Source organism: Myotis lucifugus, unplaced genomic scaffold, assembly GCF_000147115.1.
Source record: "Myotis lucifugus unplaced genomic scaffold, Myoluc2.0 scaffold_247, whole genome shotgun sequence".
Lineage (NCBI taxonomy): Eukaryota > Metazoa > Chordata > Mammalia > Chiroptera > Vespertilionidae > Myotis > Myotis lucifugus.
Genome location: NW_005871295.1, coordinates 334,403 through 351,687, shown reverse-complemented (window position 1 = coordinate 351,687; position 17,285 = coordinate 334,403). Strand labels below are relative to the sequence as shown.

Genomic DNA, 17,285 nt, shown 5'->3' with positions numbered 1-17,285 from the left:
ATCTGGGGTAAAAATAATGAAAACGTGCACCTGTTGTCCGTGAGGTCGTTCAAAGACCAGATGAGTCTCAGAACTAATAATCCTCAAAATTAATTAAACCCTCCTTCCCAATTATGAGAGAATGGAGCGGGTTGCTGTCGCGGTGGTGGCGGCGGGGAATCTGGGTCGGCGCTCCCGGCTGGGTCTGGGGCAGCGTTGGTGAGTGTCTTTGTCTTCTCTTTAGGGCTGCCACCAGGACCATGAGCAGCTAAGATGGACACATCCGCCTCAGCCTCCGCGGAGAAAAAAGAAGGCAAGAGTGCGATCCCGGAGGGCGCTGCTTTCCCCGACGCGGGCAGGAAGACCTCTGCTCTGGCTGTGGCCGCGGCCGCAGCGGCTGCCCAAGGAGGTACCTTCTATTTTGCACACTTGGAGGGCAGCAGGGGTCTCCTTCATTAGCCCGTTAGGGTTTCATTGGACTGGTGGCCCATGTCATCGGGCAGGCGTGCTGGGTTTATGGAGGGTGAAGAGGAGGGCGCCCTGCTCCCGGATCCTAGGCACTGTGACGGGTGCCTGCAGGCTTTCCCGAGGTCTGGCCACCCCGATCGGCAGGGGGACTGGGCCGGCTCAGACTCCAGCAGGAGAGCCTGAGAACTCAGAGGGGAGGGGGGAAGGGAGGCCGGGGGCTGCTGGGCAGCCCTGGGGTGTGTTCACTTGGCACATTTGAGATGTGCCAGACACTGCTCCTGCCTCTGGCCCGCAGGGACTCTTTTAGAAGTAATTGTCTCTTGATCCCTTCTGGCTGTAATTAGAGGGTCAGGTACAGAATTTAGTATCCTTAGGTGAATTTCTGGCCAACTTAATTATAGCAGAAGGATTATGGAGCCACAGCCTCTCATTTTACTGCCCCGGAGAGTAGGAGAGAAATACTCTGCTTTCCACTGGCCGTGCCAGCGCCCCGGTGGGAAAGTTTGGCGGGAAGGCGAGACCTCCCCTTGTGTCTGCGCCGTCCATCTGGAGGCCACAGAACTATTTCTGTCTCCGAGGAATGGAGAGACTTGGATTTCTTTTCTTTCCCTTTTATTCAAGTGCATTTAGTCACGCCCTGTTGCCCTCGCTGCTCAAGCACAGCTCGGCAGCAGCGGGACAGTCGCCTTGGCCAGCGGGACCGACGGGTGGAGTGTGGGCGTCGCCCCTCACTTTGATGTGAGCACAGATGGGTCGCTGTCAGAGTGCAGGGCCCGGCCAGGAAGTTGGGCAGCACAAGGGCCTGCGTTTCTAACCAGCGCTGGGACGGCGTGAACAGGGCGAAGGCCTGAGTTCCTAACTACCTCAGATGACGTGGGGGCTGCTGTCCACGGGTCACGCTGGCGCAGCTCGGGGTTGGAAGCTGGGGAATCGCACGACACTGGGAGGACTCTCATGCGGCGTGGTGTCCAGGAGGCAGACGGAAGGGGAGGGCAGGTCAGCGCCAAGAGCCTGATGGTGGATTGGAGGCTGGCCTCCCGTCCCGGCCTGGCTGTGTCTGCACCTGGCCTGCTCCCTCCTCTGGGTCAGGGCCTGCCCTGCCTGTGGCGATTCCAGCTGTCCCTCTGCCTGATGCACAGGCCCAGGCGCCTGAGGCCTGAGGGAGCTCCAGCAAGCCGGCTCAGCGTGTCTCTGCTGGGCCCTCAGCTGTTTCTCCCTCGCCAGGGCTGAGTGGCTTATGAACTGCCCATGTCATTTACTGCCGTGTCATAGTAGCAGGGAACAGACTTAGGCAGTAGCTGGGGGAAGCCCCTCCGGCATCAGACCTGCTGTCAGTGGTGCAGCAACAACAGGAGCTTGAGGGGTCTAACCTGAGGCGGGGCAGGCAGCTGCCGAGAGCTTGGAGTGCAGCAGCTCCACCAGACACCTACCCTGCTCCACCCCACCTACCCTTACCCCAGGGGGCCGGCCCTGCCCACCTCCAGAGGCCCCTGTCGCCTTATTGCCCAGGGGAGCCCTCCCGGGGATGAGTTCCAGCAGAGGGTGGATGTAACCTGTCAAGCCCCTGGCAGGTGGCTTATGTCATTGGAACCAGCCCACCACGTGGCTCCCTCTGCCCCCCGCCGATCAGCCTGCCGGGGAAGGGCCCTCCTGGAGTCAGGGAGGAGTGGCTGTTCCTGCTGGAGCCAGCAGGGCATCTGGGAGCAGGTCCCTGGTGCCGGGAGACCATGATGCCCACCTTCTGCAGATGGCGTGCGGAGCGCCTGCTGGTGTGGCCTGGGGGGCCCTGGCTACGGTTCTAGGTCAGCAATATCCCTGGGTCCCAGTGTGACAGGCCGCTCCCTTCTCGGGGCCTCATTCTCCTACTCGGGGCATTTGATGGATGTCTCTGAGGTCTGGTGACATTGGAGCTTTACTGCATCCTAGCAGAGGTGGCCGAGGTGCTGTGAGTGACTCATGCATCCAAAGTCTCACTCAGGTCCCTTGCTAGCCAGCTGGTCTCAGCACAGTGGGAATGAGGGAGCGTGACGGTCTGAGGGAGCAGAGGGGACGGAAGGGAGGCGGTGTCCTCGGGGGCAGAGCTTGGAAACCCCGTGTGGAGCTCCTGGGTATGAGGTGGAGCCGTCTCCTTCACCAGCAGTTGGAGCCTCCCCTTTGCCACCTTTCCGTTGTGTGGGGAGGCTGACGTGAGGTGGGGAAGGGACTTGCTCAAGGCCACCAGCCGCTCCAGCAGAGAGCGGGGTCTGGGGCTCAGGGCACAGGGTGGGAGTCTCCTTCCGGTATGTGCTTTTAGACCGTATGAGGTAGGGCCAGTCTTTCCAGGTGTGAAGTATGAATCATACGTGTAGCTGCTCTGTGGTTACAGCAGACATATAATGTGCTTCCGCCTGCCTGGCTCAGGGCACCTCGTGGGTAGTACTGCCCCTGCCGTGCAGCGCAGGGAAGTGGTAGGAAGCAACCCAGACTGCAGCCAGGTCGCCCGACCCTGGGCAGTATGTGCCTCAGTTTTTTCATCTATAGAATGGACATAATAATAGCACCGACTTCATAGTGTTGTCAGGATTACTCGAGGAGCACATGTAAAGTGCTGGGCACATCAGCTGTATCTGAGGTCCAACTTAACTATGAGCTTTCACCAGTTTTTCTCTTCTCGGTCCGTGGGCTGTGCCTTTGAAAGTCTGCCCTTCACTAGCCCTTACTAGCTGACCCACTGAGGCCAGACAGGTGGGGGAGGCTCTGATGTCCGGTGTCTCCCCACTCGAGAGTGGTGGAGGGAGTACAGGGCAGGAGATCAAACCTGGGCCCCAGCCCTTTGCCGCTGGGCCAAGGCTGCCCTGGACACGTGTGCTTGGCGGCCCCGGGCCTCTTGCACTCATCCTTCTCCCCTGCACCCTGAGGTGGAGCAGCCCAGAGGTCTGAAGCTGGCCTCGCCGTGGAATCTCAGGAGACAACTGTAACAAACGCAGATTCCAGGCCACCCAGACCTGCAGAGACAGGGCCTCCCGGGCCGGGGCCTGGCCACGTGCATGTGTGACAGGCTTCTCACTTGCTAGATGCAGCTGGACTGGACCCCGGGACGTGGCGTGACCTCACGGTCACAGGGCTGAGCACAGCGTGACTCGGCGGAGAGCTCCCTCGCTGCAGGAGGCCTCTGTGCCCCCGGAAGCCACACCGCCACTGTTTTGTTCACTGGCTCTGCAGCTTCTTGGCAAATTTCTTTGAGGTGCATCTTTGCTCTGCAGTGAGGCATCACGTCTGTCCTGGAATGCTTCTCAAATTCAAACACCGGAATGTGTAAACAAGCCAGACCGTGAGCATTCCTGCCGAGACGCCCGGGGCTAGGGGTCCCCCGCATCATGTGGGCCTCACCGTGTCCTGCCTGATCAATGCCTCGAGTCCCTGATGTCCTTGCTCCTCTCTGTTTCTGTGCCCCCCCTCCCCCACCGTGTGGGCAGAGCACTGTTTGCTCACCATTGAGCCCTGCCCCTGGTAATGATGGTTGAACGAGGGGGTGAATCTAACCCTATCATGCCAGGTGTGTGCCCGGTGGCTGGTGCAGCCAACTGCCTCTGCTGGCCCTGAGGTCCCCTGGCACCAGGGTCACTGGGGCTGGCCTGATCCTTGGCCCCTTCTTCCCTCACGAGGCCCCTGGAACTTACCAAGTGGGCCCGCCTCCCTGGCTTACCTGCGCTGCTTGGCTGGGGCCACACGCTCTTGCCTTGGGCTGGAAATGCACTCAGATGTGACTAAGTGGTCAATTATTCTTATTTAAGTGATTTTCAGGATTGCCGCTGATGCTGCTTCTGAGCTTGTTTGAGCAGCCCAGCCACACGGAACAGCCAGTTCCCTTCGGACTTTTTCTGGAGAGCAGAGCTCAGTTCCCCAGCAGCTTGGCATACCCAGGAAACGGCACAGCGTGGTGGCCGGGCGTCTTCTCCGTGGGTCTGAATGACTCCTGATGGCTCGCTGGCGTGGCTTCGGGTGCTGAGGGCTGGAGGCCTGGGCGCAGGGGGAGGGCTGGCGCTCCTTTCGGTCCACGGCAGAGTACACGGAAGGGACTGGCTCTTCCCAGCTCCCCGCCTGTTAGCTGTGTGTCCGGGGGCAAGGCAGCTCACGTCTCTGGTCTGTAAAAAGGAGATAATTTCTGGCTATGGTGAGGTGGCATGGAGAGTGTCTAGAGGGCTAGCAGAGTGCCTGCCGAGATGGGAAGTAAATGTTAGTGACATAAACTGGGTGAGCATTCCTTCCGCATAGCCTGGTCTCACACACGGCACTGAGACCTCATGCCCTAAATGCCACTCAAAGCTGCCATCCAAAATCAGACTGGATGTCCCTTTTCCTCCAGCACAGCAGACCCCCCCCTCCCCCGCTTGGCCCTGGGAGACCCTCCCCCGCCTGGCTTCTCTCCTTAGTCGAGGTGGCCGGCATACCTGTTTGACGTGGGACCCACGCTGCTGTGTTCTCTGGCCGGCACCGGGAGCTGGCAAGCTCTGCCCACGCAGAAGAAAGCATCCGAGGGCAGGCATGGGGCTCCTGCTCCTGTTCTCTCCCTGGGCCTGGGCCACGCCTCCGGGGCACGGCCTCAGTTCTCCTGCTTCATTGTGTCGCAAATGTTAAACTATTACAGTGTTGGGGGGGGGGGCTTTGAAGCTATTTCCAAGTACAGCAGTCCCCCTTTATCTGTGGTTTCACTTATCCGCAGTCAACCTCAGTCTGAAAATATAAAATGGGAAATTCCAGGAATAAAAAGGCAAGGGTGATGGAATCTCGTGCTGTCCAGCTCCATCCCTCCCAGGACACGAATCACGCCTTTGTCCAGCCTCTGCACGCTGTCCGTATCCCTGCCCGTAGTCACTCCGTAGCCACCTGGGTTACCCGATTGGTTATTGGAGAGAGAGAGAGAGAGAGAGAGAGAGACCATATTTCACGTACTTTTTATTACAGAATACTGTTATAATTGTTCTATTTTGCTATTAGTTACTGTTGTTAATCTTGTTGTGCCTGATTAAACTTTATCATAGGTTTAATTTATGTATGTATGAGAAGAAGCACAGTATTTATAGGGTGGCTTCAGGTATCCGCTTGGGTCCCGTGGGTAAGGCGGACGGCTGTGCAGAACTGGGAGGAACTTTAGGTCATCTCGTTCGAACCTGTTCACTTTACAGATGTGGAAACTGAGGTCCAGAGGCGTGAAGCACAAACAGTCACCTGGTGACACCATTGGGACCGGAAACGGATTTCCTAGGACCTGCCCAAGGGGTGGACACAGCTGCCCCTAGCCCTGCCCCCTCCTGCCCAAACACCAGCTCCCCAAATTGACAGTATTTATGTCAGAAACATTTTCCTGATGTTTGGTTCTGTCAAAACTAATTTTAGCATTTCTCAAGCTTGGTAGAAATATAGCCTCATTACTTTGATGTCAGAGCATAGTTTACTATTAGTATATTCTGGGCTTTATCATTTTAGTCATGTTTAACACGGCTGCACCAGGCACGCACTATTAAATCTGGCTTATTTTACATTCCTGTCCGGAATTATTTATTTGTAACAATTTCCTCTCTATCAAAAGACACAGCTAATGCTGTGTTTTAATGTGTTATTTACACACAAAATAACCTATTTACAACTCAGTATGCGCCGGAGGGAGAATGGATGGGCCCAGTTTCCTGCGTGCTGTTATATCGGAGTTTAACAATCTGGTTTGCTAATAGAACCATTTATCATTGGGGGGGGGGGGGGTAATTTATTTTCTGTTTGTGGCCAGGTCTCACCGCCTCTGATCTCAGGCACATTTTGAAGATAATGGAGTCAGGCCTGGTGTTTGGGGTGGATGTGGGACACCTGGAAGCATCGGGGACTGAACATAGAGCCCTTTGGGCACAGGAGCTGGGCCTTCCGTGATCTGCAGGGTCACCCCTCCTCCCCCACCCCCTGCCTCCCAGTTAACAGAGAGAAGGGTGGGTGGACATTGGTGTGGGGAGCAGCAGAGTGGCCCCTGGGGACTGAGAAGGGCTCCAGCCTGGGAGGCAGGTGGAGCTTCCAAAATCCCTCCCCACCTCTCCTCCCCATCCTCCCTCTTCCCCTCCCCTCCCCATCTCCCCTCTTCCCCTCCCCTCCCCACCTCTCCTCCCCACCTCCCCTCCCCACCTCCCCTCCCCATCTCCCCTCCCCATCTCCCCTCCCACCTCCCTCCCATCTCCCTCCCATCTCCCCTCCCACCTCCCCTCCCATCTCCCCTCTTCCCCTCCCCAGAGAGGTTTAAGGCAGATGCCTGCCAAGTCAGTTGGCTTGAAAGCCCAACTTGCAGTGGGAAGGGTCCAGGCGCCACAGAGATGGGCAGTGCTGTCTGGGGACCTGGGGGGCTGGGTGGGTGGGAGGGAGAAGCCTCCTGATTGCCCTGGAGTGAGCCCTGGGTGTCTGGGGATCCCAGGTGGGGGTAGCCATGAGACCATGCAGGCTGAGGTCCTGTGGCTCCGGAGTCTGACATTGGCCACATCCCTCCCGACTGTTGGTGGTGAGGAAAGCAACAGGTGCTTCAACTAGAGGCAGGCAGGTGGGGTCCGCATCCGGGCATGAGTGTGGGCTGCCCTTACCTCATCTGGACACGGGGCCGAGGGAGCTCGCCTGGCCAGCTCTGCCGAGGGTGGGTCTGGAATGTGGACGACCGGGGCTGCTGTCATGGTTCTCATTGGAGAAGGCGTCACCTGCCTGAGAGGGCCTGCAGCGACTCCTGGCTGTATCTTTTTTAAAAACATTTTTATTGATTTCAGAGGAAGGGAGAGGGAGGGAGCGCCCAGCAGCTGTGCTCCTAGGTATACACCTAAGGCCGTGGTTGGCAAACTGCAGCTCTCGAGCCACATGCGGCTCTGTGGCCCCTTGAGTGTGGCTCTTCCTCTTCCTAAGCCTTAGGAGCACCCTAATTAAGTTAATAACAATGTACCTACCTATATAGTTTAAGTTTAAAAAATTTGGCTCTCAAAAGAAATTTCAATCGTTGTACTGTTGATATTTGGCTCTGTTGACTAATGAGTTTGCCGACATCTGACCTAAGGGAACTGGAAACGTCTGTTCATACAAAAAGCCGTGTACAAGTGTTTACAGCAACGTTATTCATAATAGCCAAAATCTTCACCTAAGTGCCCATTAACTAATGAATGGATGAACAAATGTAGCATGTCCACACAGTGGAACATTATTTGGCCATAAAAAGTAATGAAATACCGAGACATGTTTGGACTTGCAGGAGCCTTGATAACATTATGCTAGTGAAAGATGCGGACACAGAAGGCCACATATTGTATGACTTCATTCACGTGAACTGTCCCAAACAGGCAGATCCACAGGGACTAAAGATAGATCAGTGGTTGCCGGGGCAGAGGGGGCTGGGGTGGACAGAGTGACTGTTCCTGGGTATGGAATGGAGCTCCGTTTTGGGTGGTGAAATGCCCTGTAATTAGATCGTGGTGATGGTTGTACAACCTGTGAATACACTAAAACCTCTGAGTTGTACACTTTAAAGGGTGAATTTTATGGTATGTGAATTATACCTCCGTTTTCATAAAGAAGGGAGAGAGGAAGAAAGGACGACGGAATAAAGGAGAGAGAAGTGAGGGAGGATGTTAGGGAGGGGAGAGGAGAGGGAGGTCTGTGGCATCGGGCCTGGCCTTGCCGTGGCCCAAAACCCCAGCCAAGTCCCCAGGCTGCGTGAGCCTCGCTGCCCCGCAGGACGGCTCTGGCTTCCCTGGCCAAGGAGCAGCTTTCCGGCCAATTCCATGGGCTCCAGAAGCTCTAGAATAGCGAGTGGAAGGAGGGCGTTTAATGACAAAGTAAATAATTGCATTAGGAGTGCGAGTGTGGGGGGAGCTGAGTAAATCACTCGGAAAGAGCGCCGGCCTCCGCTAACTCCCAGTTGTTCATCACCAGATTACGCCCTCCCTTGGTCCCTAAGTAATGGATCGTGGCGGTGGCTGCAGTCGGGCGGGTGGAGAGAGATGGCCTGCCCGAGAGCCCGGGACCCTGCCAGCCCTGCTGCTGCTCCAGGTCTGGGAGGCAGGCTCCTTGCTCTGCGGGGAAGCGCCCCGGGCTGGGGACACCGAGCTGGACAGGGTCAGATTCTTCTATGCTTCTGAGCGGCAGGGGTCTCAGGGGCCACCTGGTCCATTGAGGCCCAGAAAGGGGCAAGGCTGCCAAGGCCACCCAGGGGCATGTGCGGGAGCCCAGGGAGAAGCAGACCGGACTCCGCAGCCCGGGCGCTCTCCCTGCCCACAGGCTGCCGGGGGGTGGGCCGGAGAGCCAGTGCCCTTCCCATCCCTCAGGTGATGTCACAGGCCCCTCAGAGCAGCACCCGTGGAGGGTGTGTGCCGGGCAATTGCATCTCCCGGGAAGTGGCAGGGTTGGCACGCGAGGGATGCGGTTGTTTGCACACACACACACCCTCCTCCCCTGTTCTGGCCTAGAGCCCCGGGTTTCCCCCTTCACTTCCCTGTCCTCCTGCCTCCACCCCATGGCCTCCACCTGTCCTCAGTGCGTCCCAGCTGGTGGCTCTAGGAGCTGCTCCTCTCCCTGCCCCATGCCCGTCCCTTAGGCTGGCTCCAGCCAGGGTGGGCAGCAGCCAGGGTTAGGGCAGTGCCCCAGTAAGGCCATGTGTGATGTCTGAGGATCCAGGAGGACGGCAGGCACAAATAGCCTGAACGGACAGCTCATCTCCATAGAAACAGCCAGGATGCTTGTTACGAGTGACAGAAACCCACCTAGACCCCCTGAAGTACATGGAGTTCTTAGCACAGGAAGCTGTGGCCCCTGCAGCTGAGGCCCTGGCGATGCCACCGAGCACCTTTCCACGCTCGTGGCTGGCTTTCCTTGGGGCCATCGGAGCAGCCTGTCCTTACCAGGGGGCGAAGAGCCCCGCTGGCGAATGTGGGCCCGGCACCCTGAGCTCTGACGGAGAAGTGTCTCCCTCCAGGAAGTTCCAGCAAAAGTCCGGAGTCTTCTCGCTGCCCCTGCGAGCCAGTCACTGAGTCCGTGCCCGCCATACCCCTGGGGGCTGTGTGATGTTGGGCAGCCAAATAAAAGTGTCGCCCTCGCTGCAGCCATTGGAGGCACCAGGGAGGGCGGCCCTGTGGACACGCGGTGGGCGGGCCCTGAGCCCCAGCTCTTTAGAAGCCGTGATCACTGCTATGGTCGCGCTGTCCCTGGCCTCCTCTTTCGGGCTGAATCTGGAGTGACCAGGCCTGCCCCTTCCCTCCCTCCTGTCCTTGTGAGCGCCCCCGAGGGAACAGGCGTTCCCCTGAGAGGTACCAGCACCACTGAGAGGCCCTCAGAGGAGAGACACGGGGGAGGGTCCGCAGAGGGGGCCATGAGCGCAGACCTGGGGTGTGCACGAGATGGCCGTGTGGAGGGCGGGCAACAGCGCGCCTGCTTGAGAGGAGGTGTCGCCCCGAGAGTAGAGAGACGCCCTTGGACAGGGAGGTGTCAGCAGCCGTGGGAGCCTGGGATGTGCTGCCGAGGGATTTGGGCTGTGGGACGTAGGGAGCCATAGAAGGGCTTCGAGCAGGGGAGGGACGTTTGGAATAAAGTCACTTTCTTGTTGGGTTGACCTGTGTCCTGTGACAGGAGGCAGTCCATCTCCACAAATGCCATGCAGGCGATGCTGCCGGATGGTGCTGCCCTTCAGAAAAGCTTCCCTTCTGTGTCCTTTGCCCTCCCTCCCGCCTCTCCTGCCATCCCCGGATGTGTACTGAGGGCCTACTGTGTGCCGGGGATGCTCTGTCACTAGGTGGCTGCGGGAACACGCAGAAAAGGGCTCCTCTTCCTGGAATGGACAGTCCAGTTGGCAGAGACAGGCAAGTCCCCAAATGAATGGGCACGCCATGAGAATGTCAAACGGGGGCTCTAGCAGGCGGGGGAGCCCTGGGGGGCTCGGCCATGTCTCTCAGGGTTGTTACAGCTGCCGCCTCTTCCATATGTGCTGTGAGGAAAGAGGCGGAGCTGGCTCAAGTGGTCCTCGTGCGGGGCAGCCACATGTGTCCACGGCCCAGGGCCACCTTCCCTGCAGGGGAGGTCGGGGTTCATCAGCAGTGGCTGCAGTGGAGCCCCTCGGAGCCAGAGCCCTGGGTTCCAGCCGCGTGGGAGCGGCAGCAACCCCGTGGGTCCTGGTCTGTCACTTGGGGATGGTGTGTCCTCGCTCGGTGGGCTTGGTCAGGACTGAGGCAGGGGCCCCACAGCAGGGTGGTCCTAAGATGGCAGGAAGGGCCGGCCGCAGGGTGGGTGTGGGGACCGCTCAGGCCCTCCTCTCTGTCCTGAGGTTGTCACCCCACAGTGGGCCTCTGGGGCACTTCCAGCTCTTGGGGGAGACTCTGGAGGGACCCCCTGGTCTCTGTCTGGGATGCTGCCCTTTTCCGTCCTCCAGGCCCCTCCTCACACGCCCCTCCTGGGCATGCAGGCCCGTCCCCTCTCTCTCTTTCTGGAAGGTTTCCTCCTGGGCTGCCTGCTCAGGTGTGGCCCCAGGTCGGCCCAGGGCCCTGCCCCCTCGCCCGGCCTTCCTGTGAGTGCTGTTCTCCATCCTGCGTGCCCTGAAGGTGAGCCTCCTCTGACAGCAGCAAGAGCAGGTGAGGCCGGAAGGAATGGTGGCTCTCAGTGATCCCCAGGCCCTGGCCGGAGGTGAGGGGGGCTCTGTGGGCCTTGTTCCGCGGGGGAGGGGAAGGAGCCGAGTGTGGGGGAGCTGAGTAAATCCGAGGCCGGACCCGCTACTTCCGAACTCCAAGTAGCAGACACTGGTCCTCAGATCCTTGGTGGTGGCGGTCACCCCGGCATTGAGGCCCCGAGGAGGCCCATGCCAGCTGCTGGTGACATCCCCCGGGGGCCAGGCGAGTGCCCAGGTGCCACCGTACAGAGTGTCAGGACTCGCCTGCTAGGCCTTGTCTCCTGACACTGACCCCATGTCCTGGCTGGGCTGTGGGTGGCCAACACGTTGTTTGTGCACGTATCTCTAAGGAGGAACCGGAAGTTCCCGGGGTCTTAAAAAAACGAAACGAAACAAAGGGCAGAGTCGATGTTTCCTCTGCTGTGATCCTAGGAGCTCGCTGGCTTTGGGGTGGGGGAGGCAAGAGCGGCCTTTGCAAGTTCTTCCCCAGGAGGTGGGCGGAGCGGGCCCCCACGGAGACACAGCCCCCACGCCTGTGCACCCCCCTTTCCAGAAACGTGCCAGCGGCACTTGGGTAACAGCCTGGCCCGCAGCTGGGCTGTTCCTGGGGAGGCAGGGAACCAGGCCCAGCCTCAGACTTCCTGCTGGTGGCGGCCTGGGGCAGATGGACACCCCGTCCTCGCACCCGCCTTTGCCATTCTCGTGCGTGGTCTCGTCTGTACAGCTGCCTCGGCCCTTTGTGCTCAGATGCCCCCCCCCCCCCCACACCCGTCCCGCTGCCAGCCTCTCGCTACCTCTCGCCGCCTCCCGCCTTTCCCGAGCGCAGTCTCGCTCCCAGCAGGTCACAGGCTGTGGGCACTGGTCTTGAGGAAAAGGCCGCCCAGCCTCCTGGCCATCGAGGGAAAGTCTCAGGCTGTGCCCTGCTCTGAGGTCACGTGGGCACGCGGGGTCTTAGTTCTAGTCTGCAGGAGCAGGCGCCCAGAGGAGGGCCCCTGCATGTGGTTATCTGGAGTGTGGGCAGGGGGCAGGCAGGGGACAGGAGAGGGAAGGCACCGGTGAAGGGCACCTTAGCGGGCCAGTTACCACCAAGCCTGCAGGAGTTCCATCCGGGCAACTCCAAGCCTGCGAGACTGCCACCCCAGGGGCAGGGAGCCCAGGGCTGACCCCAGCTCCTGCCAGGCCTCTCTGGAAGGCACTCTGTGGGCAGAGCGGGCCTTGGAGGCAGAGAAAACCGCAGACCAGGCGCTGCAAGTGCTAGTGTTGGAAGTGGGGTGCACCGCAGGGGAGAGGGCGCCGAGCAGAGCGGGAGCCGAGGCATCAGCAAGGGTGACAGGTCGAGATTCCGGGCGTTCGGAAGCCTTTCCCGGGCTCTCAGGTTGCTCATTTAAGGTGGATTCCGCCAGCTTGAGGATAGATGAGTGGTGCAGTGGACGCTCCCCGGGGAGCAGGCGAGCAGCCGCTGTGGCCGGACAGCTGGCCTGGGTGGAAAGGGTCCGTCGGGTCTGTGCTCAGAGTGGGTTTGATGGGGAGGAGAACAGAACGGGACAGGACTGCTGCTTGGAGAAGGAGCCAGAAATGGCTGGAGGGTCCTGAAGGCCCCTTGCTACGTCCTCGAGAAAAGGGCCAGTCTTCCCGGACGGCCAGTGCCCAGGGGGCCGGGGACGCCCCTCCCAGCTGGCCGGAATGGAGGAGACAGCCCCCGAGCCCCAGGGACGCCTGACTTATAACCAGTCACTGAAAATATATGCAGCGGAATGGAAAGCTCTGCTGGTGAGCAGGCTCTCGCTGGCCATTGTAAAGATAAGTAACAGCAGTTAGAAGGCCACTTAAACCCTTACCTTTGGGGCGAAGAGGTCTCTGCAGACGGTACGTCTTTATCGGGAAACGTTTACTCATAAAAGCCACAGTGCAGCCTGGAGAGAAGGCATCTGCCGTTATGGAGCGCAGTCCCCTGTACCAGGAGCCGCAAATCACCATGACCGAAAGCCGGGAGAGCGGGCGTTAACCCCACTGCCGCCTTCCCGCCCCCCACCAGCGAAGAGACCGGAACTGTCTGCGGTGGCTCCGTGGCTCCACGAGCCGACTCCAAGCTCTGGGCACACGTGGCTCCTGCCCACCGCCCCGGCATCTAGTGTCCCCGCCCCCGGTGCCTGCTTGCCCTCCACTGCTATCCTGCCAGGCCGCCCCACATGTCCTCTCAGGGCCATTGTCCATGTCTCAGGCTCCCTCGACACCCAGCCTCGTGCCAGTCCTATCACGGGAGCAGAGCCGGCGAGTGGCACAGGACAAGGGTGTGATGGGCCCAGCCCACGCCAGCGGTGAAGCCTGAAGTCTCAGCCTCTGGTGTGGGGCCCCAGCTGCTGTAGGTCTGTGGGTCTGCAGTGGGTCTGACCAAGGGGAGAGCGTGGACCAACCGGAACCCGTGGGGACAGGCGGAGCTCACGTCTGCTCCTTCCAGTGGCTGCCACCCTCCACGACAGAGCGGGGGCTGCAGAGGACGCCTCCCTCAGGCAGGTCCTCCCGGCCCAGGACTGTGCGGGCGCCGCAGAGCCAGGCTGCCACGCTCCAGGGAGGGCCGCAGAGTGGCAGTGACATGCCAGGCCCGGGCGGTGTGCCTGCTGCTCCCTTAAAAATGGTTGAGAACCCCAGAGAACTTCTATGTACACGGGTTACCTTACTAGAAAAGTAAAGTGAGAAAACTTTAAATATCTTAATTTTTAACTCATTGGAAAATAACAATAAATCCCTATTTTCATGAAAAGTAACTTTTAAAAAATGAGAGCGACAATGGGACTGCACTTTTATAAACCTCCCTCATGTTGGCTTAGTGGGTTCTCGGTCTGCTTCTGCTCTCAGTCCGTTGCCGTCTGGTTGTTGGTTGGAATATGTGGAGGAAGGCTGGCCTCACATAGAAAAGGGGTGACATTTTAAAGGCCTTTCCAGCGAGTAGATATCCTTCTTTGATACTACACCAAAACACGACCGGTGCTTGTTTCTTAAACGCACAACATGGAACCTGAAACCGCATCAAAGACCTTTCTGTGTTCTGACCATTACCGTCCATGGGCAAGCTCACACACCTTGCAGCTGGAGAGTGGTTTCACTCCTGTGTTTATGCCATTACGCGTTAGCCATTTGGAAATACTGGCTGTCCAAGTGGTGGCGATTTCCAAATGCACAGGGACAGGCGAGAGATGAGTCGCGTCTTGGTATCACGGAGAAGCGCAGGGACAGTGCCCTGCCCCGACGGAGGACCTCTGCTTTGCACGCTCCCTCTCCAGGCCACGCAGGGTTCAGCTGTGACAGCCCACGCCAGAACCATCCCGGGAAAGGAGCCCTTGGGAATGACGTGTCAGCTACACCAGCACCTCCTCGGTCCCTCCCAGAGCTCCGCCGGCACCCCTCGCTCCCACCTGCCCTCTGGCTGTCCTTCCTCGCTCCTCCTCCTGCTCCCTTTCTTGGCAGAGCTGTGTGTGCTGCCGGTCCATGAGGACCCTGCCCTGCCCATCGCCCAGCGACTGTGAGGGCCGAGCTCCCCGTGCTGCCCAGTGCCGTGGGCGGTCTGGTGGCCTTCACCCTCTCCTCCCAGCCTCGCCAGTGCGTGCCACCCCTCCTCTCCATCTGCTGTCCTGCCATCTGGCTACAGCTCTTTGGGAGACAGGCTGCTCTGGGCCCAGTCCACAGGTTACTTTCACATCACAAAGGTTGGCAGCACAGACATGCAAGGCAGTTCCTCCGGCCTGGCGCTCCTGCTCCATTTGAAAGTGGCCTGTTTATTACTTTTTCTATTGTCTACCTACCCTCAGACTGCCCCAAGGGGACAGCATTACCAGCCCTCACTCCTATAGGATGGAGACTGGAGACCTGTACCCCCACATGGCCCAGGATGCAGGAGCCATGGAGCCCCCCGTGGCGGCACCTTCCTGACGCCTGCACCCACTGCTCCTCAGGAGGCCCAGGAGGCCCGACTTGCCTGCTGAGTCACCGTGAGCGAGGCAAAGCCCGGGATTGTGCTGCCGGCCCTCCTCCTCTGCCTCAGGCCTCCCCCGTCATCCTGCTTTTGCTTCAGGTGGCTGGACCTCATGCCTGCACTTGGCAGAGCTCAGAGCTGCTTGAGCTTTAGGCCCCACCCCTTGCAGAGGGGTGATGGGAAGAACCAGAACACTCCCAAGAGCCCCAGCATCCGTCCTTGCGGGGTGGCAGCGCCACCTCTAAGCCTGGGCGGTGGCGGTGGAGGAGGACAGCACCTGCCCGGGATGGGCTGGCCTGTGTCTGCACCAGGGCTGCCATTTGTTGCATTCAGGGTTCTGCCTCATCCAAGAGGAAAACAGCCCAGCTTCCCTGGCAGCCCCTGGGAGGGAGTATGTAGGTGCCAGTGGCCCAAAGCCGACCTTTCCCACTGGCTGGGTCCTCAGCGGGTGCTGAATGGCTCGGGGACTCTGTGCAGATAAAGCCAGGGGCCGGGCTAACATGTGCTAACTCCTTACAGAGACCAGCAGGGTCCACTAACATGCTGTGTCCATCTCGCCTGCTCCCCGCCTGCCTCCCACACCCCCAGCCCCAATACAAGCGCTTCTGAACCGCCTGCGCTGGTCTGGGCTCTCAGGCCAGTCCCTGCAGGGGACCCGCCCCAACGTCTTCCTCTAGGCCTCTGCCTCTCCAAATCCCCAGGCTCCTTCAAGGCCAGATTCAATTAGTCAATTCTGTGTAATTCAAAAAGCATTTGGGTGTTTATGGAAGGCCCGCTGGCTAGCAGGTTGCCAAGGCTACCCGGCTATGAAGTGGGTCAGCCAGGACTTGAACTTGAGTCTCTCTGAGCTCCAAGGACAGGCCCCTCTTCCTTTATAGTGCTGCCTCCCTCCTCCCACCCTCTGGTAACTGCTTATCTAGAGGAGCCCCACGCCCCTGCCCTCTTTAATTTATACCTACCTCCTCACACCCACCTACCTACCTACCTAGGTTTATGTGCTAAGAAAACACAGAAACCTGTTAGAATTGCTTCTAAACCAAGGATCCAGGGGCACTGAGTAAGGGCCCTTCTACTTCCTGTGAGGCCCTGAGGCATAGGGTGGGGGCCCAGGGGCTTCTTGTCCTTTCTGGGTTCCTGGCTCCTGTGGGTAGACTGAGTGCTGAATGCCCTCCAGATGGGTGAGCTCTGGGCTGCACTTTCATGGGAGTACCGATAGCAGATGACCCAGTGACAGGATGCTGTGATGCAGAATGCTTTCACAGTCTCCATCTGTGTCCTCTCTGCCATTGAGCCACTGAGCCCTGACAGCAGACACAGAGAATTCTATGGCATGAGCCTTGGTCTCTTATAGTCCATCTGAGAGGCTTTGTGACTAGCTGCAGGCATTCACCAGTCATCGTGTCAGTCCCTATGCCAGCGGTTCTCAACCTGTGGGTCGCGACCCCTTTGGGGGGTCAAACAACCCTTTCACAGGGGTCGCCTAAGACCATCGGAAAACACATATATAATTACATATTGTTTTTGTGATTAATCACTATGCTTTTATTATGTTCAATTTGTAACAATGAAATTGGGGGTCACCACAACATGAGGAACTGTACTAAAGGGTCGCGGCATTAGGAAGGTTGAGAACCACTGCCCTATGCAAACACCCCACCATCTGAGCCCACAGGGGGCTCCCCAGCCAGGAGGAGGGACTGACAAGCACAGGATTCGAACCTCAATACGGTGAGGACTTCAGGAGCGTTTGCCCCGGATGCTTCCTCCTGCCCCTGGGGGAGGAGCGGCAGGGACGGCTTCCTGAGGAGACGGCCTGGCTTCTGAGGGCTGACTAGGGGTTCACCGGGCAGGAAGGTGTCACAGAGAGAGCAGAGCGGGAGCTCCGAGTGTGTGCACTGGGGACTGCTGAGTGCTTTGCGGGGGAGACCTTCCCCAGCAGCTTCTCCTGAGGCATCACCCCTAGAAAGACGGGGGCTCACGGGGGCGGGTAGAAGAGAGCTCCACGCTGGGCCTTTGCCCTCTGCCTGGTTCTCTGCTCGGCCTGAGCTCCCTTGGCTCCGTGGGAAGCAGGGCACTGTATGAGAGCGGTTCCTGGAAGTGTCTCCTCCCCTCATCCACGGGCCGCTTTCCTGCCGAATCTGCGCTCCCAGCTGTTGCCCTCCTATTTGCTGACTTCCCAGCGACTGGGCTGTGGGGCCCGGGAGAGGGACCGTGCTGTCAGCCTGG

The 17,285-nt window shown here is 59.1% G+C and overlaps 1 protein-coding gene across 1 annotated transcript in view; it reads left to right on the top strand.

Moving 5' to 3' along the window:
• The first annotated feature begins 230 nt into the window (after positions 1-230).
• GLI2 (GLI family zinc finger 2) overlaps positions 231-17,285 on the top strand; it is a 163,377-nt gene continuing 146,322 nt past the window's right edge. Inside the window, exon 1 of the mRNA XM_014464383.2 lies at positions 231-388. Within this exon, the coding sequence (XP_014319869.1) occupies positions 253-388 (136 nt within the window). The 5' untranslated portion in view covers positions 231-252. The remainder of the gene's footprint in view (positions 389-17,285) is intronic.